The sequence below is a fragment of the Eulemur rufifrons genome, chromosome 10 (assembly GCF_041146395.1).
Source record: "Eulemur rufifrons isolate Redbay chromosome 10, OSU_ERuf_1, whole genome shotgun sequence".
Taxonomy (NCBI): domain Eukaryota; kingdom Metazoa; phylum Chordata; class Mammalia; order Primates; family Lemuridae; genus Eulemur; species Eulemur rufifrons.
In genome coordinates this window covers 30,668,319-30,692,088 of record NC_090992.1, presented here as the reverse complement: position 1 = coordinate 30,692,088, position 23,770 = coordinate 30,668,319, and the positions used below count along the sequence as shown (strand labels likewise).

General features: G+C 51.8%; 1 protein-coding gene across 5 annotated transcripts in view; it reads right to left on the bottom strand.

Annotated features, from left to right (window-relative positions):
• TNIP1 (TNFAIP3 interacting protein 1) overlaps positions 1-15,658 on the bottom strand; it is a 42,636-nt gene extending 26,978 nt beyond the window's left edge. For 2 of the 5 annotated variants that reach the window (XM_069483913.1, XM_069483914.1), the window contains exons 1-2: positions 15,262-15,658; positions 955-1,126 (exon numbers count right to left, since the gene is read on the bottom strand). In XM_069483913.1, coding sequence (XP_069340014.1) covers positions 955-1,090 — 136 coding nt within the window. In that variant the 5' untranslated portion in view covers positions 1,091-1,126; positions 15,262-15,658. Of the gene's footprint in view, positions 1-954; positions 1,131-15,261 lie in introns of those variants that run through there. The other 3 variants (XM_069483911.1, XM_069483915.1, XM_069483912.1) reach the window with 3 other exon arrangements.
• Between the last annotated feature and the right edge of the window lie 8,112 nt (positions 15,659-23,770).

Here is a 23,770-nt window from a genome sequence, read left to right as displayed (position 1 = left end):
CTTGCCCCCCCCATCTGGCACCTTCTTCCTGCCCCACTCCCTTCACACCTGGCCTGGGGACTCCACAGAAAGCCAGGGGCTCTCTGGCCTAACACCTTGGCACCCAGGGGCTACCCACAGCTTAAGCCCCCAGAGTCAAGCTCTGCCTGCAGGGCAGAGACCCTTCATAATACCAACCAGCCCCCTAGGCTTCAATTTCCCTTCTCCTACAAGCGGAGAAGGGGAAACTTTGCTCCTCCCTCGCCAGTCTGCCAGCCCAAGCAGAGCTGTGCCAAGCAAGGAGAGAACATTTTAAAAATCAGGGAGCTAGGCTCACCCCCAAAACCTGAGACCAAAGGAGGTGGCAGCAAGGCAAAGAAAGAGTTTTAAGAGTCTGTAGCAAACAGAGACCCCTTTCGACAGGGAAAGGAATGAAGGCCTTGCATGGAGGAGGAGATGGCATCTGAGCTGGCTGCTGATGCACACGACAATTCGGTCATGTGCGGGTAGGTGGGGTTGTTCTTGGCAGTGGGGACAACTTGAGCAAAAGCCAGGAGAAGGGAAACTGAGGGACCCACTTCCTCCTTGCTTTAAGCCAAGCTCTGCTCCCTACTCCAACATCTGGAGACCTGAGCCTGGAGAAGATGAGGCCATTCTGGTTCCATGTCCACAAACTGGGGCTTCTAGCTCCCTCTCCCCCAACCCACATCTCTCTCCTGGTCCCTCAAGATACCCTGAGTCCTGTCATCCTGGTTTTGCGGTGCTGGGGAATCAGGGCTAGAAATGCTGTCACCATGCTACAGAAGTGCATAAAGACACAGCGGTGGGATAGGAGCCAATGCTGGGCCAGGCGGGACAGAGGGATGACTTGGGCGGAGGCAGATGCCAGCTGGATTCTCCGCCGCTGGGCAGAGGGGCTAGCACTGCAGGCTGCAGGGAGCGGGGCTCGCAGGGAGGGGGCAGGGTCTGCTTTACCTAACATCTTTATCCCTTGCATTTTTTCCTTCAGCCGGGAATTCTCCTCCACTAGGCGCTCAAAAGCTGCGGATGCCTCTCCCGGAGGCACGCCGCCCCCAGGGTCGTAGATCCGGTACGGTCCTCTCCCTTCCATGAGGGTAGCTCAGCCCCTGCCGTGGTGCCCGCCTGGCTGTAAGGACAACAGCAGTATATCAGCAGGCTGGCTGGGCCACTGGGGCATCCTTTATGGGGAAGCGCTAGTCTGTCAATGCCCCAGAAGGCAGTCCCCTTAACCCAGAACAGAACACAGCACTTCAGGCTGGTCTCATGATCGTACAACAGAGCAGAATGGTCACCTCCTTTGATATGGACACTCTGCCTCTATTAATGCAACCTAATAATGACATCAGTTTCTTTTAGCGGCCTCACTGCACTGCTGGTTCATTTGGAACAGCAGTCAACTGTCGGGTACAATGTGGGGTACAACAAAGAACCTGGAATTGGAATTTAAAAACCTGGGTTCGTGTCCTGTCTGTGAGGTCCAGAAGGACAGGGACCCTGTCTGTTTTGTCCATCACTGCATACTCACTGCCTAGCTCAATATCAGCTATAAAGTGAATGCACAATAAACACTTACCAAATTAACAGCCTAGTTATTAATTCACTATGGGATCATGGGCAGGCCCTTCCCCTCTCTGCGGAGGGGAAATGAAAGTCTTAAACTAAATCAGTAATCTTTAAAGTGAAATGCTTGTATCCAAAGCTATAAGCAAGTCACTCTAGTCCAAAGTTCCATTTATATATATGTTATCTTCTTTAAAAAAAAAAAAAAAAAAGATGATGAAGAAGAAAAACCACCCTGACTAATATTTAATGTACTGTCACCCTCCTCTGTTAGTCTCACATCATGTGTGGCCTGTCCCTTCCAGTTCTACTGAACAGATGAATTCTCCATCAAACCACTACTTGTGCAGCAAGTTTTTGGTATTAATCTGTTCAATTTCATCGGCTTTATTTCACTTGAAACCACTCTGAAAAGTGATCTCAGAATCCTACGTCTGTGACTTAGTAGAGAAACTCCCCTTCCATTCATCCACCCATTCATTCAATAATTACTCATTGCGTATCTACTCTGTGCTGGGTGTCAGTCCGGTTGCGGAGCAATTATCAGCAAGCAAAACAAAAATCCTTCAGGGAGCTTACATTCTAGTGGTGGAAGCAGATGCAGGTGGCGGGGAACATAGTATTTCAGGTGATGAAAAAGTCTTTGGACAGAAATGAAGCAGAGAAGGATAGGGCAGGGGCTGTGATTTTACATGGAGCTGGCAGGAAAGGCCTCGTGAAGAAGGAGCTATTTTAGCAAAGGCCCGAAGGAGGTGAAGATATGTGGAGGAAGAATATTCTAGGCAGAGAGGACAGTAAGAACAAAGGCCTTGAGGCTGGAAAGCTGAGTCAGCCTCCAGCTCTGCAAACAGCTCACCAGCATGAGAGAGCTCCCAAGGCCTCCACAGGGACCTCAGAAGGACTTGGGGGCCTGGAAACCTCCCTCCCAAGATCAACACCTGGAAGGCAAAAACTGTTCCAGTCAGGAATCCTCAAACTCTTCAAATCTACACAGCGCTCAATGAAAGGAAAAAGTGAAAAAAGATTAACAGCAACACCACGATTCATCAATCATCTATCTGCCAGGCACTGCCTTCAATGCCTTGGACACATTATCTCAGTTAAGCTGCGCAACAACCCTAAGATACATGTGAATATCACCCCCATTTTATACGGGAGAAACTGAGGCTCAGTAAGGTTACATAACTCGGCCCAGATGACATCGCTAGCAAGTGAGAGCCAAGATGCAAAGCCAGCCCCACCTGCTGCCTAAACAGGCTGAGACTAACCCCCTGCTACACTCACGCAGCCAGGACAGAGGCAGGGGGGCAGAGAGGGGGTTCAAGTCCGTTTGTAGGGCAGCACCAGGCTGTCAGGTAGCTCCTGGGCTGTTTCCAAGGGGGTCCATGGGACGGAATGGGCCAGAAAGAAAAACAAAGTTCTGCCAAGCAGGGCCCCGTCCCCCAGAGAGTGACAAATACAAGACCAACACACACTGCAGGAGGCACCCAGGCCCTGCTGGGCCCCGCCAGGCAAAGGACAGCTGCCCACACGCCCATCACAGAAGTCATCACTCGGCTCGGGGGAGACTTGTGTTTAACTTGAAAGTTCCATGTTGTACAGCAGAGCAATAAAGTTCAGATGTCCCCACTGCATTAAAAGAGACAGTGTGGGCAAAGTACTTAGCACAGTGACTGGCACATACTAAGGTACGTAGAACTGCTGGCAGATGTGGGGTCCTTCCCCCCTCTCACCTTTCTCCTCACAGGCCTTTACCCCCCAGCATGGGATGCACCCGACCGGTGCGAGCATTGCCCATGTGGCTGGAAACTTCCTCAGGCGGGAGCATGCTGCACGCACCTCCGTATTCCCGCCACCGCAGACAGCTGCCTGGAGTTCACAATCGGGGAAACAGAGGGCTGGGAGGGGCTTGCAGCCACCCTCAACGATAAGGGCAACAGTGTCCCGGTTCCTGCCCATCACTCTGCACACGCCCTAGATGGAACTCACAATGACACTGCGTGATGGTTTGGGTAACTTTTTACTCCACGCCTGGCTTGCCCGGTGCATGGGACGCTCCATGACATCAGGGAGCAAGTCCAACTCGTGTGCCCAGCTATCCTCACGGCGGACCTGAGTAGAGCCTCCATAAACTTCTAATTCAGGGGAGGAAGACTGAAAGGGCCCGAGGAGCCGTTGACCCTGACCCTGATCCTGAGGCCACATCCAGACATCCTAGAGAGAGCCCACCCATGGTCGGCTGCCCAGAGGCACTCCTGACAACCACATGCTTCTGGAACCAGGGCGGGCAAGGCCATGCTCCCTTAGCGGCCCAGGGACATGGCCCAGCAACAGAGCAGGGCGCAGGACAAGGGAACTGAAACACAGCTCCACACTCTCCATGTCCTCCAGGCCACGCAACGCCCGGTCCGTCCCCTGGCTCTCGGAAGCCACCAGGGAAGGGGACTCGTGGGAAGCAGAAAAGCAAGCAGCCAGGGCTATCCTCCCCGTGCCAGCCCCAGTGGGCAGGGCCCGCGGGCGGAGAGGGAAACCCGGAAGAAACGGCCTATTGTGAGAAAACCCTCTCTGGACATCAGAGGAGCCGCCCAAGGCAGGGCCTGGACTCTGGAGGAAAGAAAGACAAAGAGAGAAGCGGGGAATTTCCAGGCCTGCTGACCTCACGCCCAGATGGTCAGTGGCGGTCCCAGGATGACTGCCGGGCGGATGGGAATCCTCCTGGTCAGAGAGGTTTGCAGCAGCTCTTCCAGAGACGGCCGTCAGCTCAGGGGACAGAGCTGGAAGGGACTCTCCAAGGGCCCTGAGGCCAGTCCCCCACTGTCAGGTGGGAGAGAATTGTCCAGAAGCAGCGAGTAAGGGGCTGCGCCAGACAGGATAACAGCACGTGTGTGTCCCCTCCATCACATACCGCAAGAGTGTGTGGAAAGGGGACCCCACCCCTCACACAGGGCAGGACCTGGAGCTCAGAGCCCCGGAGTCCTTGGGCACGAACCCATCTGATTCTTCCACGGGGCACAAGCAGGACAGCGGGTCAGGGCCCTGAGCAGGGAAGGCCCAGGTCGCAAGAAAGTCAGGATGGAGCTGGGACTAGATCCCTGCTCTCTCCAGGGTGCCCACGGCCACCCTCCATTTCCATTCCTGCCTTTCGATCTCACTGCAGTGAGATCTTCTGGTAGGGTCTGGCTCCAGACTCCATATTCACCTGGTTCCAGAAGCTACAAATCAGCAGGTGGCCCGCCGGCAGTGGGACCCCAAGCCCCTTGCCTAAACCAGAAACAGCTCGTGGTAAAGAGGCAGTGAGCTCAGACTTTCTTCCAAAACAAGACCTCAGCCAGTGGGGAGGGGGCCTCCATAGCCCACCCGGAGGGACCCTGGGGCTGCCCAGCAGAACCAGAAAGGCGCAGTTTGGGGGCAGAAAGGGGCCCAGACAGGCGGCAGGGCAGGCGGCGACCACAGAGCATGAAGATGAATGTGAGGCTGTTGAAACTGAAGGAGCCACTCACCACCAGGCAAGCAGCTAGCAGGGTGGGAGGGGGCAGGGGTGTGGGCCCAAATCCCAGCCTCACCCCAGAAAGAGAGGGTTGGAAAACGCTAGATTCGGAATTAAATTTGCATTCCAGATTCTGCACAGAAATGCTTCAGCCTGTCTGAGGCTGTCTTGCCATTAGCCGTGTTCTGGCGGCTGGAGGTGGGCGTGGGGGTGGAAGGGCCCCCAAGCTCCCAAATGGTACTCACCTGCACAGCCACTAACATTTACAAAACAATTCATAGTTTCCCAAGCATTGTTTTTCCATCTGATTGTCATGATAACCCTGGGAAGAAGGTAGGGCTGATGTCTGTTTGACAGATGAGGAAACTGAAGTCCAGCTTGGGGATCTAGCCCAATTTAATGCCTCTGGTCACTAGCTACATCCTGGGGCCAGCCATCCCCAGGAGGAGGTGATGTTCTCCCTGGCCCAGAGCCCACGCAGATCTCTGGGACTGGGAGGCAGGAGGTCACAGTGGCGGACAGAGGCCCGGGCTGTGGAATGCTGGCAAGTGGGGGTGGCAGAGAGGTGAAGGGAAGGGGTCTCTAGGAAAGAGCACAGAACACAACATCAAAGAGGCCTGTCCTAGTGTCTACTCTGCTGCCCGCTCTCTGTGTATGGGACCGTGGGCTCATTCCTCGTGTGTGAGCGGAGGAGCCTGGCTTAGGTAGAAACTGGGTGATGTCTTCAAGCTGACCTCGAGATCGAAGAAGACCCAAGCCTTGGGAGCTAGCAGCACGTCAAGGCAAGAGAGGTGACCAGCACGCTAGAACTAACACAGCCTTGCGGTCAGGAAGGAAGGGTCCAAACAGGGTGGGGACTAGGGTGGGGCAAGCTAGGCACTGAGGTGCAAGCGCAAGACCCCGAGACTGAGCTCTGCTCAAATGCTGTACCTGGGGCCTCCTCTGCGCTAGTCTCAGCTCTGTCCAGTCCTGGACGGCGGCCTCGTCTGTCAAATAGGAATAATAATAGAACCTACTTGGTATAAAATTAAAGAAATTAAATGAAACAATATGTGCATGTTGTAAGGGAGTTCTCACTTTCTACTTTATACAATACTTCCTGGTTGTTTGATTTATTTCTTTTATAATAAAATCTCCGAAGTAATAAGAGTATACAGTATCTAGCTCAGTACTTGGTACACAGTAGGTGCTTAGTAAAATGCTGCAGCAACCCCCCACAACTGTGCCCAGCAGTCAGTTGAGCAATAACGGGGTTGCAAGTACAGTGTCCAATATAAAGAGCTTGGCTGAGGAATCATGAGGTCTAGTCAAGGTACATTAGAGCAACCACCTTCCCCTCACTGGGCTGCAGTTTCCTAAAAGGACAGGGTTGCAACAATAGCAATAATAGAACATGCGGGGGTTGAACTGGATAATCCTTACGACCAGGGCCATCGACTGCAGAGCACTGAATTAAAATCGGGAGAGACGGTGACAGTTTGTTAAGCGCTACCATGTGCCAGGCACTAGGCTGCACCATTATGCTCATTACCTCATTTTCTTCTCCCCATAAGAGACAAAAATTATCTCTGCTTTCCAGCGAGAAAACCCATCCCTCCAGCTAGACAGCATTATCCCCATTTTTCAGACGAGGAAGCAGACTCAGAGAGGTTAAGTCACTTGCCTAAGGACACAGAGCTGGTTAGTGGCGGAACACATAATCCAGCCTTGATCTGTCAGACTCCGACACTCTCTGCCGCCCTGACGGCCTGGAGAGGCAGGAGGCTAAAGCTCAGGGGGAGAAAACCAGTCCTGCTGTCCAGCTCTCCAGAACACGCCTCAAGTTCCCAGTCCCTGCCTTTTCTTGTCTCTAACGTTGTATGCCACCAGATCCCAGTCTGCCCCTGGCCATCTGCTGTCACCAGGGCTTGTTAAGAATCTCAGAATGAAGGGAAGCTCAGGGGAAATTCAGTCCTGTGCCTGTCCAGTCTGCAGAGGAGCCAGGGGACTCCGGCTGGCCAGCTTCAGCAACCTAGACCTCACCAGCTTCCTCCTCAGGATGACTCCTGGGGCAGCCAGCACTGGCTGTAGTTAGGCTACTCCCAGTTCTGCTTCCACTGGCCCTTGCTCTGCCCTCTGGGGTCCCCTGGAATAAGAAACAAGATGCCTCTCTGCTCCATGTCAGCCTTGAAGAGATTTGGAACCTGTAGCTTTCTCTTGAAGCTGATCGGCCCTTGTTCCCTGCACTGACCCCTACAGGGGCTGGCTTCCACACCCCTCCCCAGCCCCCCGCCCCACCAACCCTCTACCACCACCCTATCTGCAGCTGGTCCTGGAACTGGACACAGTACTACAGGTGTGGTCGGCCTGACCGAACACAAAGAGCCTTTCACCTCTGCTCTGGTAGGCATTATATTTCTATTGATACAGCCTTGGTGTACATTTGCTTTCCTTACAGCTGGGCCACCCACAATAAAGAGTGTACTTTCTCAATGATGTCACTAACCTGCATGTATTCCTGATTGGCTGAGAACAAAGCTCTCTTGTAGAAAAGTATGCTTGAGGAAGTGTCAATTACATAAAGGGGCAAAAATAACTTATTGATTCAGTAATCCCCTATTTAGAGTTCTAGGTATCTAGAGATCTCTGCATCAGTACACACAGGGGCTGAGCAAAGATGTTCACTGCCACAGGCTTTGTAATAGCAAAAGTATCCAGAATGTTCCTCAAGAAGCAACTGGTTAAATGAACTATGGTGCATTCATTCAATGGACCATATTATAGCCATCAAAAAGGACTGGGTAGACTGCTTTGCAGTGACACAGAAAGAAAGATGCCCATTAAATAAAAAGCCAAATACAGACATATATGTGTAATAGGATACTATTTAAAAAAAAAAACCACAACTACGTGTGTGTGTGTGTGTGTGTGTGTGTGTATAAAACCTTAAAAGTGCATAGAAAAAGGTCTGGAAGGATGAATACCAAACTGCTACTAGTAGATGGCTCTAGAAAAGGACCTGGGACAGGGGACGAGAATCAGAAGAAACTTTTATATTACTTATAATATTTTAACTCTTTACATGGGAAATCTAGTCCTGTTCTTATGTAATTAAAAAATTAATTTTTAAATAGGGTGGGGCCAGGGGAAGGGGAGAGAAAGGAGAAAGAATACAACTTTCACTTTTTACTTTATACCTTTTGTATTGCATGAGTTTTGGGGGTTTTTCCCCAATGAGCATGTGTTTTCTGTAATTTTTTAAAGGGAGATTTTAAAACAATTTTTTAAAAAAATATAAGTGGTTTGACAAGATGAGAACAGTAGGGAGGACCTATTATTCTGGCACCAAATGAGGCTGGAGGACTGTGGCCAAGGGTTGGGAACATCCTTCCTATGTGCCTGCTTCATGTGGGCAGAAGAGGCTACAGGGATTCCGTAAAAATAACGAGGAAAAGTCCAGGGGCGAGTTTTCTAGTTAAGGAATTCTGTGTTTGGAGAATTGGCAACTGCAGAGGAGAGTTTCAATCTGGAGCCCACTAGAAAGGATCTGGCTTCAGGAGGGTCAGAGCTGGGCCTGGAGGTGATCACGGCAGAACAGAACCACCAGACTGTGGATAACCACCGTGAGCCAGGAACAGGTGAGGAGCAGGTGCTTCCCTGCCCACCGCCAGGGAGTCCTCACACCTGCACTATACCTGCTTTGCTGGTGAAGAAGCGGAGGCAAGAGAGGTGCAGGGCTTGACTCCAGACCACACGGTTCTCAAGGAACAAAGTGGAACCCAAACCTGATCATCACATCACTGATCCCAGTCTTGTACTCTCCTGTCACCACCGGCCCCTGAGAAAAGCTGAGAAGGCAGCCCAAGCAACCTCAGTCTACTCTCAGTCACCCCACGCAGGCCTCCTCCAGCTCCTGGGATCCACAGGCAGGACACATCGTCTGCCTAGGAGCCTGGCTTCCCTCCTGGCAGCGGGCACCTCACTTAGCCCCGGAGGACTGGCCTCAACCATAAGCCATAGGGGCAAAGGGCACTAAGACCAAGCCTAGGACAAGAGAGATGGGGACCTGACTCTCCTTCTGTCTCTCAGCCCCCAGGATGCCCAAAGCTGGCTTATCCAATGAACAGCTTATCCAACCCTGTAACTCCTCACCCCTCTCCAAAAGGGAAGATGCCAATTTTTAAGAAGTCCCCTTATAGCAAATATAGTGGAAAAAGGGTTTAACAGATTCAAATCCTGGCTCTGCTCTCTCACCGGGTGACCTTGGGCAGGCCTCAGTTTCCCTGTTTCTCCCGATGGAAATGTTGTGAGGGCCAAGTAGGAACCACAGAGTTCTCTGTAAACCTCAAAATGCTACCCACCAGGAGTGATAATGGCTATCAAACGGCTAGGAAAAGAAAGGCTGGACAAGGGCTGAGATACTCAGATGAAGGCCAAAGATGGCTTGCATTAACAGGAAAAGGCTGGAAACTACCCACACGAAGAGGAAAATGAGTAACCACGTTGTGGCAGTTTCATATCAGGGAATACTATACAGCAGTGGAAAATGAATGAACCAGAGCTAGAGATAAAACAAGCATGAATCTCACAATTCTAACGTTAAGCAAAACAAGCAAGCTGCAAAAGACTACAGACAGTATGACAGCATCGAAATAACATCAAAAAAAAGAAATAACATTTTAAAACATGCAAAACAACAATACATACTGTTCAGGGATACATACATTTATAATAAAACTATAAAGACATGCAGACGAATAATAATAAACATTAAATTCAGAACACTTGTTTCTTTGGGGAGATGATTCGGGAGAAATTTCTGGTGTACGGAAAATGTGTTATTTCTTAAACCGGATGAGTGGGTACCCAGGTGTCTGCATGTTAGACTTTATGTCTGAGAAACTCCACAACATCTTCTAGAAGTCAATGCTGCAGACTCCCAGGAGTCAGGGTCAGGCGGGGGTGGCATTTGCAGGGCAGAAGTGGGGCTGTGGAGGGCCCAGGGCTCCTCAGACCACTGCTGAAGCTGACTGTGACCGGCGGAGCGCGGGGCAAGCGCTCTGCAGAGTGGGAGGAGACCAAACCAAAGTGCTCCTGACTCATGGGGCAGCCCCACGCCCGCCGTGAAAATACCAGCTCTGGCCTCTAGGCCTGCCTACTTGGTGACACGGCTCCCACAGTGCGCGTGCACGCACGCACACACACACACACACACACACACACCCCTGCCTGGGCTGCCCCGTTTGTCCACCACACAGGTGCTCAGGGACACAGGGCTCCTGCCTCTCAAGGAACAGCCTCAGGGTGAGGGCCCTGGGAGAGAGCAGCTCAGCCCTGCCCAGGACAGCCCTCAGACAAAGAGCCAGCTGCTCCTCGCCACTCATCTGTTCCAATCTGAAGAGTGACTGTCCTGGGCCAGTCATGGGAAAATCATCAAGAATTTCCTGCAGTGGCCACGGTGGCTGCCAAGGTCTCTGGGGGTCGGCAGCTGTGCTTCCCCACAGAACAAGGGGAGGTGCTCCCTGCTGCCCTGTGCCTCCCTACGGCAGCTCTCCGGAGGGCACCCAGACACCCTCCCTGCACAGATGGCCAGAGACAGGCACCGCGGGCAGAAGGGAGGCAGCAGCGAGAAGCTAGGAGGCTGGGCACAGAACGGCCTGGCCCAGCCAGAGGAGACTGGCAGCCCCTGGAGCCAGAGAGGGTGACCCAAACACTGAGTTGTTAGAGTTAAGAGCTGGAAGAGAACGCCCTGACATGTCAGTCAGCGCGACCCCGTCATTTTGCACCTGGGAAACTAAAGCCAGCAAAGGGAAGAGACCTGCCCAGAGCCACATGAACAGCAGTGGCACAGAAGGGACACAAACCCCATCTTCTGGTGGCCACCTGTGTGCTCTCTTACCACACCACGCTACTGCCCAACCTCTCTCCCTGCCTCACAGTGCTCCGGTGAGCAATGAGGGGGGAAAAGGGGAGGTGAGAAAGGAAGAACCTGCACTGAGGCGGGGCCACAAAAGAAAGAAGTCTGTGACAACACCAGGAGGTGGACAGCCCCCGATCCTGGGCTGGGGTCAAGTGAGGGGGGTGCTGGGTGCTGTTCAGGGAATTCAGGCCAAATGGCCTCTGAGCCCCTCCCATATCTGAGTTTCCACTAGTCTACACAGCAACAGATGTTTGAAACAAAGCAAAGGATGATCCATCTAGAGAGGACATAACATGGTCCACAGAGTGGCAAGTGTCTTAGTCTGTTTTCTGCTGCTATTGCAGAATGTCACGGACTGGGTCATTTATAAAGAACAGAAGTTTATTTGGCTCATGGGTCCAGAGGGTGGGAAGTCCAAGAGCATGGCACCAGCATCTGGTGAGGGTCATCCCATGCCGGGAGACAGAAGGTGAAAGCGAGTAGGTAAGACAGCAAGTATCGGCTGAACTCTCCCCTTTTATAACTAACCCGTTCCCACGACAGCAACATTAATCCACTCATGTGGGCAGAGCCGACATTAATCCATTCATGAGAGTGGAGGGATTAAACTGCCAGCACATGGACTTCAGGGGGCCACATTCAAACTATAGCAGAAATTATCCAGAGCACAGAAAATTGGACCATCCTCATCATCTACTGAAATCCTTTCAGTAGCCTCATTACTAGCACCATTAACGATAACAGCAGCTAGCACTTACTGAGCACTTATCGCGTATCAGCCCTGCGCCGTCCCATTAATTCCAGCCACTCTAGGAAGGAACACTGACGTCATACGGAGCTTACAGATGAGTTCGCAGAGGCCCAGAGTGGCAGAGGCAGCACCCACCCAGGTCTGCCAAGCACTGAAGCACGTGCTGTGCCCCAGGGGTTCTCAAAGAGCGGCCTGGACGAGTGGCATCAGCATCACCACCAGCCACTGGATCAGATGCTCTGGGGGTACAGCGCAGCAATCTGTTTAACAAGCCCCCGACCCAGGGGCCGTGCTCAAGTTTGTGAACCAACTGCTCTAACCATTTCCCAATGCTGCTAACAGAAAAAAAAAAAAAAATGACACTTCTAAGCCTGGTATCAAGACTCTTTAGGGGCCGGGCGCGGTGGCTCACGCCTGTAATCCTAGCACTCTGGGAGGCCGAGGCGGGTGGATCGCTCAAGGTCAGGAGTTCGAGACCAGCCTGAGCAAGAGTGAGACCCCGTCTCTACTAAAAATAGAAAGAAATTATATGGACAACTAAAATATATATATACAAAAAATTAGCCGGGCATAGTGGCGCATGCCTGTAGTCCCAGCTACTCGGGAGGCTGAGGCAGGAGGATCGCTTAAGCCCAGGAGTTTGAGGTTGCCGTGAGCTAGGCTGACGCCATGGCACTCACTCTAGCCCGGGCAACAGAGTGAGACTCTGTCTCAAAAAAAAAAAAATAAATAAATAATAAATAAATAAATAAATAAGACTCTTTAGGGTCTCTCCCAGCCCACCCAGTCAGCTCCTCAACCCAGGATAGCCTTACTCAAAATCTTCTGCCCAGTCTACTAAGTTCCAGGAGAGGACCATCATCTTTCTAGCGTCTGGCCTTGAAGTCACTTACCCCCAGAAGCCCCCTAACCACCTAGCACCCCCAAATCCCTCCACACTCCAGTCATATTTATGCCGGTCAGACTCATTAGGCACTTGATAGCACACGATGCCTTCTAGGGAGCACTCACAGCACATTTCTCCCCACTTGACTACAAGTTCCTGGAGGGCAGAGCCAGTTCCTTATGCACCTACGAGTCATGCACTGTACAGCACGGGGCACAGAGAGCCATCAGGAAATGTTTGCTAACTATCAGAAGGGGGATACATGCCATGGGAGAGCAGATCCTGGCTTTCATCCCGCCTCCCATCTCCAGGCCTCAGTTTCCTCATCTGCAAAATGCACCATTGTTCTCATTTCTTCTATTTTACTCATTTATTGGACAAAGCCATACCCAGGAAAGCCATACCCTAGACACTCTTCTCATCAACAGTACATACATGAAGACTAAAGAGGTCCCTGGTCACACCCTTATATCACAGGAAAAGAAAAAGATAATAAATAAATACACATTAAAAATAACTCTATGCCAGACACTAAGTTCTATACATATACTTTCTCACTCGCAAATAAAGGAGATTATTTCAGAGCACGATGAATGTGTGAAAAAAAATAAAATAGTAATATGACAGAAAGTGAAAAAAGGGGCTACTTTGCATAGAAAGATCAGGGAAGGCCCCTTTGAGGAGGTGACATTTGATCTGAGACTTGACGGATAAGGAAAAACCAGCCATGGGAAGAGCGGGGGAAAGGTTTTCTAGGCAGAGGGAAGAGCACCTATGAAGGCCTCAAGGTGAGAACAAGCTTGACATGTTGGAGGGAAGAAAGCAGGCCGTGTGGCACAGCTAAATCACAGTGAGTGCAGGAGTAAAACAGTAACCAGTGGGTTGGAGAGGGAGGCAGAAAAACAACCTCCTACAATGTTGCCCTGCTCAAATCAGGTCGGCCTGACCCGATCAGGACATCCGGGCCCCAAGTCACAGGCAGCACTGGGGGTAAGGGTATGAGTCAGACCCCCCAGCTTCCTGGGGCCCCCAAAAACCTGGTATGGGCATTGAGGGGCAGGCACCAAGCCTCAGCATGAGTGTCATGCCATACCCATGGGACACCCATGGGTGGGAGATAACATGGAGACGTAAGTATGTAGAACATAGTACACTCCCAGCTGCAGCTTCCAGAGAGGCATGATCAAGCGATTCCATGAAGTGCCAGTCCCTGATCACATTACTTTCCCAGGACACAACCAGGACAGCAGCCCTGGTCAGTGGCATGGGAACAGGGCCCAGGGTTCAAATTTACTAGTCGTGGGCAAGTCTTAACCTCTTTAGGCCTCAGTTTCCTCACCTGCAAATTGAGGATACTAATAGGGTCGTTAGAAAGATGAAATGAGATACTGAATGGAAAGCACTGTGCCTGGCATGTAGCAAGTGTTCATAAACATAAGCTATTAGTATCATCATTGTAAGTTTTTTCACTGTCTCAGTTTTCTCAGCTGTAAAACAGGGATAGGAATACAACACCACAGAGTTGCTATGAGTTTGCACTAATAAATATTCCACTCTCCTAATACAACATCCATTGTCAGGGATTTAAAAAAATTCTGAGAGTGCCCCTTTCTGACCTCTCATCAGATGTCAAATTCCCCTCTATCACACCCCATTGTTTGGAGAATGAGTAAGTGCTGATTTAATCCCATTTTGACGGTACTGTGAAAAGAAAAATGATGCATTAGGAATCCACACATTTCCCTGCACTGTCATTCCGCAAGGGGGTGGGGATGGATGTCCGCTCTTCTGCATCATTCACGAAAGTCCCTTCCTCCCCTTACCAAAATACCACCTCTTCCCCAGTCATACAAAATTCCCACCCACTGCTGTACATATAATTTAATGACTGTATAATGCAATCACTCCCATACACACAACACACATGCACACGAATGTCCTACAGTGGAAAAGTCACTCATAGTAAAAACTCCATCCCCAAAATCACTCCCGGAAACTCACTACATCCACCCTGCACATGCACACAAATGTCTCCAAGTATGTGCATGCAAAGTACGTTCAACAGAAGCAGAATAGCAGGGACTCTGGAGCCAAATGCCTGAACTCAAATCTGACTTCGCAACTCACAAGTTGTGTAACCCCAATTTCCAAGTGCCTAGGTTTCCCAAACTGTAAAATGGGCTTGATAATATTCACGTTTGGGATGAACGTGACAACTAAATGACTTTAATACACATAAAGCGTTTAGAACAGCACTTGGAAAGGGCCCAGTAAGAGTTGTTATGTTCCTCATCGTTACATGTCCACCCTGCTTCCAGAACTTCACACAAAACTACTGACGCCGCGTAGGCAACTCGCCCCCACACGGTAAACAGCCCCGCAGCAGCCACGCCAGCACTCGGGGGCCCGCACGCGCGCACACCGCCTCCGCGCCGTTCCCAGGCGCTCGCCGCGCAGTGCGCACGCGCGCCCCCGCCACCCCGGCGCCGGCTACGAGTCCCCGCGCAGCCGGGCCCCGGGTGCCGGGGGAGACGCCCCGCGACCTCGCGCGCCGGAGTCCCGGGCCCAGGCCACCCGACGCGACCTCCCCCTCACGCCCGATCACTGCCGAGGCTCCGAACGACCCGGGTCCCGGTCCCCACCTTCCCCCCATCCCCGCTCCGGCCCGGCCGGGTTACCTGATGGCGGACGTTTGGGGGGACAGCGCCCCGCTCACCACGTCCAGCCTCGGGTCCGGGGACGGGGCAGCGGCTCGGGCCAGGTGCCGGCCCGGCAGCGTTTCTCAGGCTCCCAGGCCGGGGCTGGGGGACAGGGCCAAAGACTAGGAAGTGCCGGGGGCTGGGCCGCCCCACCCCTGGGAAAGTCCCCCGCGACTGGCAGGCCGCTCGCCCAATCGCGCCGCGCGGCCGGATGGAGCGAGGTAAACACCGGGGACCTGCGAGCCGGCTCGCCGGGCCCACAGCGGCCTTCCCCTCCGGCAGCGACCTCCCCGGCGCCGCCGGCCCGGGCCCGTGCAGCCCCTCGCCGCACTCTCCTCGCCGGAAGCCCCGGGCCGACGCCGCCTGGGGCCACCTTGAAAGCCGGAATCGCAGAGCCGAGGCGAGCCGCCGAGACCACCAGCCCCTTCCTTGTAACGAGGAGGCCAGAGGCCAGAGCAGGGAGGGGACTTGGCAAAAGGCACGTAAGCATTTGGAGCTAAGCCAGAGCTCGAGCGCAGGGCCCCAGAGTTCCGCCCAGGGCGCTCCCGGACTCTTTTTACAAGGACCTTGAAGACTCTATTGCTAGAATTTTTTGCTCACTTATGCTCTAGGCGGTGTAGGCACTTGGGGGTGCATTATTTTATTCGCACGATCACCCTAGTGAGATAGATTGTATCCCCTTTTTTATTTTTTTTTAACCGTAAATAATATATGTGGCACAGAGAGGTTAGATGACCTCCGTAAGGGACTGAGCCAAGTTTCAAACCCGGGTGATTAAATCCAGAGGCTATCTTCCACCCTACCTCGCTGTGGGATTTCCTGGACAGGTAAGGAGCAGTAACTCGCTTTAAGGTTAGGAACACTTTTTTTTTTTTTAAGCCCATAATTTTATTTTATTTATTTATTTTGTTTGTTTGTTTTTTGGGGTTTTTTTTTTTTTTTTGAGACAGGGTCTCACTCTGTCGCCCCAGCTAGAATGTAGTGGGGTCATTATAGCTCACTGCAATCTCAAACTCCTGGGCTCAAGCGATCCTCCAGCCTGACCCTCCAGAGTAGCTGGGACTACAGGGTGGAGACTACAGGCAAGCACCACCATAACCGGCTAATTTTTCTTTTCTTTTTTTTTTTTTTTTGTTGAGACATGGTCTTGCTCTTGCTCAGGCTGCTCTTGAACTCCTGACCTCAAGCAGTCCTCTCACCTTGGCCTCTTCTCAAAGTGCTAGAATTACAGGCGTCAGCCACCCTGCCCAGCCTAGGACAGCTCTTTAAACTGGGTGAAAATAGCTTTATGAAAAACCTATTGCAAAAGACCCATTACACTGGAACTGTTGAAAACTTAATTATTGACAGGCCCTCATCCTCAAAAAGAATTGGGAGAAAGGATTTGGGAAACTATTTCATATACACACCTTCATTTTACAGAAGGGGAGGCCTGTCAATCAATTGTGTGAAAACACACAGACAATTACCCAAGGCAATGCCTAATCCAGGGATTCTCCTTTCAGGCCTTGTGACATCCTGGGGGGGTCTTCAGCCACTTCAAAGGTGTTATCAGACTCTCAAATGATATTAAATGTAGTTCACTTTAGTTATGAAAATGAGTACACATATACTTGATTCTGAAGGGGGAGGGAGGGGCTGCAAACACTGATCAAAGCACCGCCGAGTGATACCTTTGGGGAAGCCCTACAGGGAAATCGCAATCAAGGACCTGATTCACATAGCTGCCCCCATGGGTCGTCTCCACCCATTAGGCCCCCAGATGCCAGTTTTCTCCCTGCTCTTTGCCTGCACGTCCCAGTTCTCTTCCTGGAACGCTCTCTCCCTAATCTAGGCCCAGGCCTTCATTCCCACCCCGTACCCACTGAACACTGAAATTTACTTAATTAACAAAGGGTCAGTAATGACTTGCATTTTGTTTCCACAGCTTCAGCTGTTTTTGTAAAATGTCTCGCCTTAGAGAGTTGGGCAAACAGCTTCATTTCCCAAAGGTTTGGGTGACATCTAGGTGGGCTTGTTGGGGAATGTTCAAGCTTGACATAAAACGGTTACTCAGCCATCTTTTTGCCTGACTTCTTCGTTCTGGATACTTTTCCTTAACGGTTACAATTTGTGAGCAAACTCATCTCTTCAAAGTAATGACAGCCACCACCCCTCCCATCGTTTTAAACATTGGTTTGACTTTAGATTATTCCTCCATGGATCATGGATTATGGAGACTACTGACCGCAATCCCCTACTTCTACGGTCCCCAACCCCCAGGCTGTGGACCAGTAAGTCAGTGGTCTGTTAGGAACTGGGCCGCACAGCAGGAGGTGAGTGGTGGAGGGAGGGAAGCTTCATCTGCATTTACAGCTGCTCCCCATCACTGGCATCACCGCCTGAGCTCTGCCTCCTGCCAGATTGGTGGCGGCATTACATTAGATTCTGCGTTATGGTCAGTTGTATGATTACTTCATTAGATGTTACAAGGTAATAATACTAGAAATAAAGTGCACAATATATGCAATTCACTTGAATCATCCTATCCTTCCCCCTACCCTGCCAGTCCGTGGAAAAATTGTCTTCCATGATACTGGTCCCTGGTGCCAGAAAGTTTGGGGACCACTGCCCTACTTGACAGGTAGGTAAATTCAGGCCTCTGTGTAGAAAAGGACTTGCTCAAGACTACACACTTTGAGTGACCTTGGCTCCTAGTCCTGTGTGCTCTGTCACTCTACCTTGTCATCTTCACAATGACATGATTTTTCTCATTTTTTTTACATCAACTCAACACTGTCATGAATACAGGCTATGGATCTAACTAATGGGGTTCCAATCGTTACTCAGCCACTTACTACTTGGGTAGCTTCTCTAAGCCTCAGACTTCTCTCTGAAAAGTGGGGATAATTTACCTACCCCTCAGGTGATCATGAGGATAAATAAGATAATGCAAATAAAGCCCAAGCTTGGCACACGGTAGGCATTTGAGAAATGATAGTGGTGCCTAGGTGTGGGTTGCATGCATTGGGTAGAACTTCGCTGTTAAACCCAACAGTGCAACCTCATCAGGTTCCATCCCACCGTCCACATCCACTCTGGGACCCTAGATGCTGGGGGGCATGGCAGGGATGGGAGACAGGCCCCCTAGCCTGGCACCCCGACCACCCTTTGGCCTAGAAGGGGATTTCCAAGTCAGGAAGCTGGGCCTGATGCTAGGAGCTGAGTGATTCAGGCAGGTGGCAACCTCTTGTTCTTCCAGAGTGACAACAAGCACCTGCACAATGCCCCACCTAGGAAGAGAATCAAACCGCCTGTGTTTCGTTTTAAAGCACACAAACTTCCTAATCTGCTTTATGCACACCTCTACCGAGGTGGCTCTGAAGTCAGACCCAAATACACATTTGAAGGAAATAAAAAACATACCAAAAAATCCACCTACAACCGATTTACCTCTAAATCAAGTGCCAAAAGAGGAGCAGAGACTGTGTAATAAAAGCATTAAAAGGTAACATTTATGGAGTATTTGCTGTGTGTTAGGCCCACACCTTAATATAGTTTATCTCCCCGCCAGCCTGTGAGGTGGGTAACATTGTCATCCCCTTTTCACACACGAAACTGGGGTTTTGAGGTATTAGATGACTTGCCCAAGGTCTTACAGAGCAGCAAGTAACCCAAGCATGAAGATCCAGGCTCCTAAACTGTTAAGGCTCACTCTTAAGCATCATGGCTTGGCAGCTAGCAAGACATCGAACACAGATGCCAGCCTTGATGGGCCTTTAGAAATGATCAAACCCAGCCTTTTCCTTGTAGGACTGAAGCCACACCAAGGGCCAGAGAGGGGCAGGGACTTGTAGGAGATCTTACGTGGAGTTTGTGATTAATACTTGGGACCGGAACCCAAGTCTTCTGCTCCCAGCACAGTGCTATGTCCACGCACCCCACTAGTGGGAAATGGAGCTTCTAAATCAAACAAGCACATGCCCCATTCCATTAGGTGAGCTGGGGCCTTGGCGGTGGGGGGGGGGGGCGGGGGGGGGCGGTGGATGGAACTCAGGGCAAGCAGCGAATGAACTGGGAAAAGAGCAGTCCTGGGTCCCTGTCTTAGACCCATAGCCTCGGGCAATCTCAGGCATGTAAAACCCTCCAGTGAATTCTAGGTACTTTTGGTGCTGGGTGTGTGTGTTTCTGTTAAAAGATTTTGGTGATAGTTAAATAAGATAACGCATGTCAAGCACATGACATTGACTGAAACGATACCAGTGGCAGTTTTTTGTAAGAAGTAAATAAATAAGCAGAGTCTATGGTTCCAGCCTCCCTCCCTCAGCCTAGGAAGACTCTTTTAATTCTCTCTATCCAGCTCCCAAATAACCACATGAGGGCATGGTAAGATGGCAATAACTTTTCTCGTTCTTTCGGCACCTCAAGGTGAATGAAACCATTTCATACCTACAACTTGCCTGCTTCCCACGAAATGCAATATGCAGGGGCTAGGTGTAGGCTCCAGGTCAGACCGTCCTGGGCTTCAATCACAGCCCTGCCCCACTTAGAGCTGTGTCTCCTTATCAAATGATATGAAGGCTGTAACCGTGTGATTCACAGGGTGGTAAAAATTAAATGCCACATGGCTTGGCCTCAGTGAAAGGTAGCAATGATAATTATGTTCATCAGCCTTATGAGGCAGCAGGGATTGTTTATCTCCTTTTCCCAAGGAGGACCCCAGGGCCCGGAGCTGGGAGCAACTTGCCCTGGACACCGTAGTGTTCTCTGAGGCCTGGAAGGCATTGCTGCCGACTTTTCCTCCAGCCTCTCTCCTGTTTTCCTCTTTCTCCATCCCGACTGTTTCCCCTGTGTCCCTGGGCTTGCCTGTTACTCTTCAGTTTCTAGGGCACCAGTGGAGGAGAAGAAAGGGCAAAGTGACACTGGGGGAAATTCCCGGCCTCGTCACATACGTGGCCTGGCCAGGCCCCTCCCACAGTTCCCAGGAGCTCCGGGTCTCCCCACTCCAGCTTCTCTCCCTCTGACCTCCCTGTCTCCCGGTCAGGGTGTCAGGCCCAGTCTGGGCTTGCATCCAAGCTTGCCCCTTGTCATCTCCTGGAAGTGGGAAGAGGTCAACAGGGCCCAGGTCAGCCCCTCAGGGAGGCAGACCCACAGAACCGGAGCATTTCCTAATCCTGGAAGCCCTAACAGGGCCCTGAGAGCAATCCTCTTTCAGTCCCACCCACCCCCCTCCCATGCCCTCTCCCACACCCCTTCTTTTAGGGCCTCTCCCCATTCTCCATTCCTCTGAGGTCCAGAAGCCGCCGTCAGACTTGGCCTCTGATCCTTGCTTCTCCTAGCCAGGGACTTCCCTGGGCCGGGCGTCTGACCAGCTTTGGAAGATCTGGACTATTTGTGATCAAAACGGAGGCTGCATCCCCACTGTCTGCCAGCCCTCGGCCCTCTCCCAGTGCCTCGGGCTCTCTGTTAGAGGTTCGAGGGCAGAAAGTTCCAGCGGCTCTAGGAGCAAAGCAGGTAGGAGAGAGGAGAGAGATCCTTTTGCTCCGGTGTCAGGAGGGTCCCAGCCTCCACTGTGTTCTTCGGGGAAGCAGGGTTGACTCCTGGTCTTTTCCTATCTAGCTTTAGACTTCTAAAGTGCCCAACACACACCTGTACCCTCACACTCAAAAACTAACACACACAGATCGTACCCACAGACACGCTGTCACACACAAATATGCAGACACACAAACTTACACAGACATACACGTATACACCTTGTGGATCTGACACATATGTACAACACAGGCCCATGTTCTCACATACAGAAACACACACATCCACGTTCTCGCTTGCACACACCTACTCCCTTTCCTTGAAGGAAGAAGACAAAAATAGGCCTGCCTTTCCTTTTGGAAAAGCTAGCGACAACTGGAGAGAAAAAGACTGGCCCAGAAGGGAGGACAGGAAGAGGAAACAGAGAAGACACAGGAGGAGGCTGGGCGAGGAGCAGAGGCCCAGAGCCGGAGACCAGGGTAGGCAGAGCAGGCCAGGCTGGGGAGCTGCAGACCCCAGCTGGCAGGAGAGGGGAGGCTGGTGGTTCCCGGCACAGAGCTGGGAGAGTCTGGTGGTCCCGGCACCCTTGTGTGGCAGGCTCTCTCTCCTGTCCTGGCCGCCCCCCCCCCGCCCCCCACCCCCATCTGGTCACTCACCTGGGAAGGGCAGGAAAATGCGAGGGTGTGTGTCGCCGGCCGCTGTCCCTGCGGAGGCTCTGAGGCTCACTGTGCTGCCGCAGGAAGGAGGGCCGGGCCGGCGACTTTTAGGCAGCAGGGGAATTCCCCAGACGCAGGAGCCGCCAGGCAGCCCCGCGAGGCCCAGCGAGGCCCCAGCCTGCCCCCTGGCAGGGCACAGGGCCCTCCTTTGTCAGCCTCCACCTGTCACTCCCCAGACCGGCTGTCCCCTGCCATGAATTCCGGGGAGGGGAGGGGGCGCTGGGGAAGAGCGGGAAGCCTGATGATTGCTGGGCTGGATTGGAAACAGGGACAGGCACAGGGGCAGACTCAGCGACAGACTCAGGGGCGACCTGGCCTCTTGGGTTCTCCGCAGAACCTCTGTTTCCCCCTTTGCCTAAGGTGGGGGATTCCAGTGCTCAGGGCCCCAAAGAAGTCGCCAGATGCCCAGCCCACATCCTCCTGCCCCATTCCTATCCCATCTGTGTCCACTTACTCTGTGGGTTCCCCACAGTGAAGGGAGAGCCCACGCTCCTTCCCTCGTGCATGCCGGGTCTCGTTCGGATACTGTGAGGCCTCAGAGACCCACAGCGCAAGGAGCTGTGCACATACCAGCCGCAGACCCCGAGCACCCCACCTCCTCACCCTGAGCCTCAGGGACCCCTGCTGTGAAACGGGGATAATGAGTGCGGCTTTGCTGACTCCTGCGATGGTAATTAAAATAAAATCGTGCTTTGCAGACATCTTTGTAAACTACTGACCACTTTACAAACATAAGGTCTTTGTTCACTCGGTGAAAAGATGCCTCGGGAAGGGATGGCTCACCTGAACGGCCCTTTCTTGATCAGTCCTGGTTGCAGAGTTTCTTCATTCTTCCAGCAACATTTAAAGACCAGTGAGGATACAGGGATGGATAAGTCAGACCAGCTTCCTGCCTTCTCAGTGCTCACAGACGCTGAGGAGCCACATGTGGCTATTTAAACATTAATTAGAATTAAGGGTTCAGGTCCTCAGTAGCACTAGCCACGTTCCAAGTGCTTAACAGCCACGTGTGGCTACCACATTGGACTGCACATATGTACAACATTTCCATCCTCTCAGAAAGTTCTGCTGCATAGCATTGCTCTGGGGGCTGTGGGCAAATGCATAGGCAATGACAGCAAAGAGTCGTAGAGACGTGTGTTGGCAGGAGAAATGCAGGGGGCCACAGGAGCCTGGACAAGCGAGTGTCTGGTCAGGGTATGGGAACTGGGAAGTCTTCCTGGAGGAAGTGACACTTAAGCTGAGACCTGAGAGTAGCCGAGCAGGAGCATAAGGAAGGGTGTTCTCAGCAGCAAAAGGAATAGAATATACAAAGAGAAGAGAGAGTATATTCGGGAACCTGAAAATTGATCACTCTGAGTGGAGAGAGGGGTTTGAAGCAGAGGATGGGGAGTAACAGAGATGGACCTGGGGAGGTAAGCAGGCCCAGGCCACAGGAAGTCACAGGCAGCCCTGGGGGGAGGACGACTCAGAGGTGGAGGTGGGGGAGACTCCGCTGAATCCAATTCTCAACTGCTCCGTGCCCTTCAGATTCAGATGACATGGGGAGTGTCAGAAAGACCTCCTAGCCCAATGGCCCCACTTTACAGATGAGGAAGTGAAGGCCAGACAGGGGAAGTGACTTTCCAAGTGAGTAAATGGAGGGACTTCCTGACTCCTGGTCCAGTGCTCTTTCCCACACCACACTCAGTCCCTCAGTGACACTGCCACTTTTCAAGGGCTCAATTTCCACATATGGTGGGCAAGTGGCTACCATATCAGACAGCACAGATATTTCCATCACCACAGAAAGTGCAATTGGGCAAATGATACCAACCCTTGAGCTAGACCCCGGGGCAAAGGAATAATGTGTTTCCTTTGCATAGATCCTTTTCTATGCAAGGAGTAAAAATACATGTATTAATAATTCATCCCTAATGTTCCTGGATTGGGATATTCTCTCTATGCATGGTATTTTCTCTCTAGAGTCCACAATAATCATAGATCTTCTGTGAGTTCGCAGAGCTTGGCTCGGACCGGCTCCTGCCCATGGAGTCTTAAAGGGCAGAGAGAGCCTTAAAGGACTAAGGAGGTTCAAGGAGCTGGACCAACATGAGCTGGGATCTGCAGTTTGGAACATTTGGCTTGCACATCCCAGGGGAAGGTTAGCTCTGAGCTCTCCCTGCTGAAATGCTGAGAGCAATCAGCTTCTCCCACCTTCTTTCCCACCTTTTCCTCCTCTAGCAATGGATCGTCTGAAATTGCCTTCACTGTTCAGG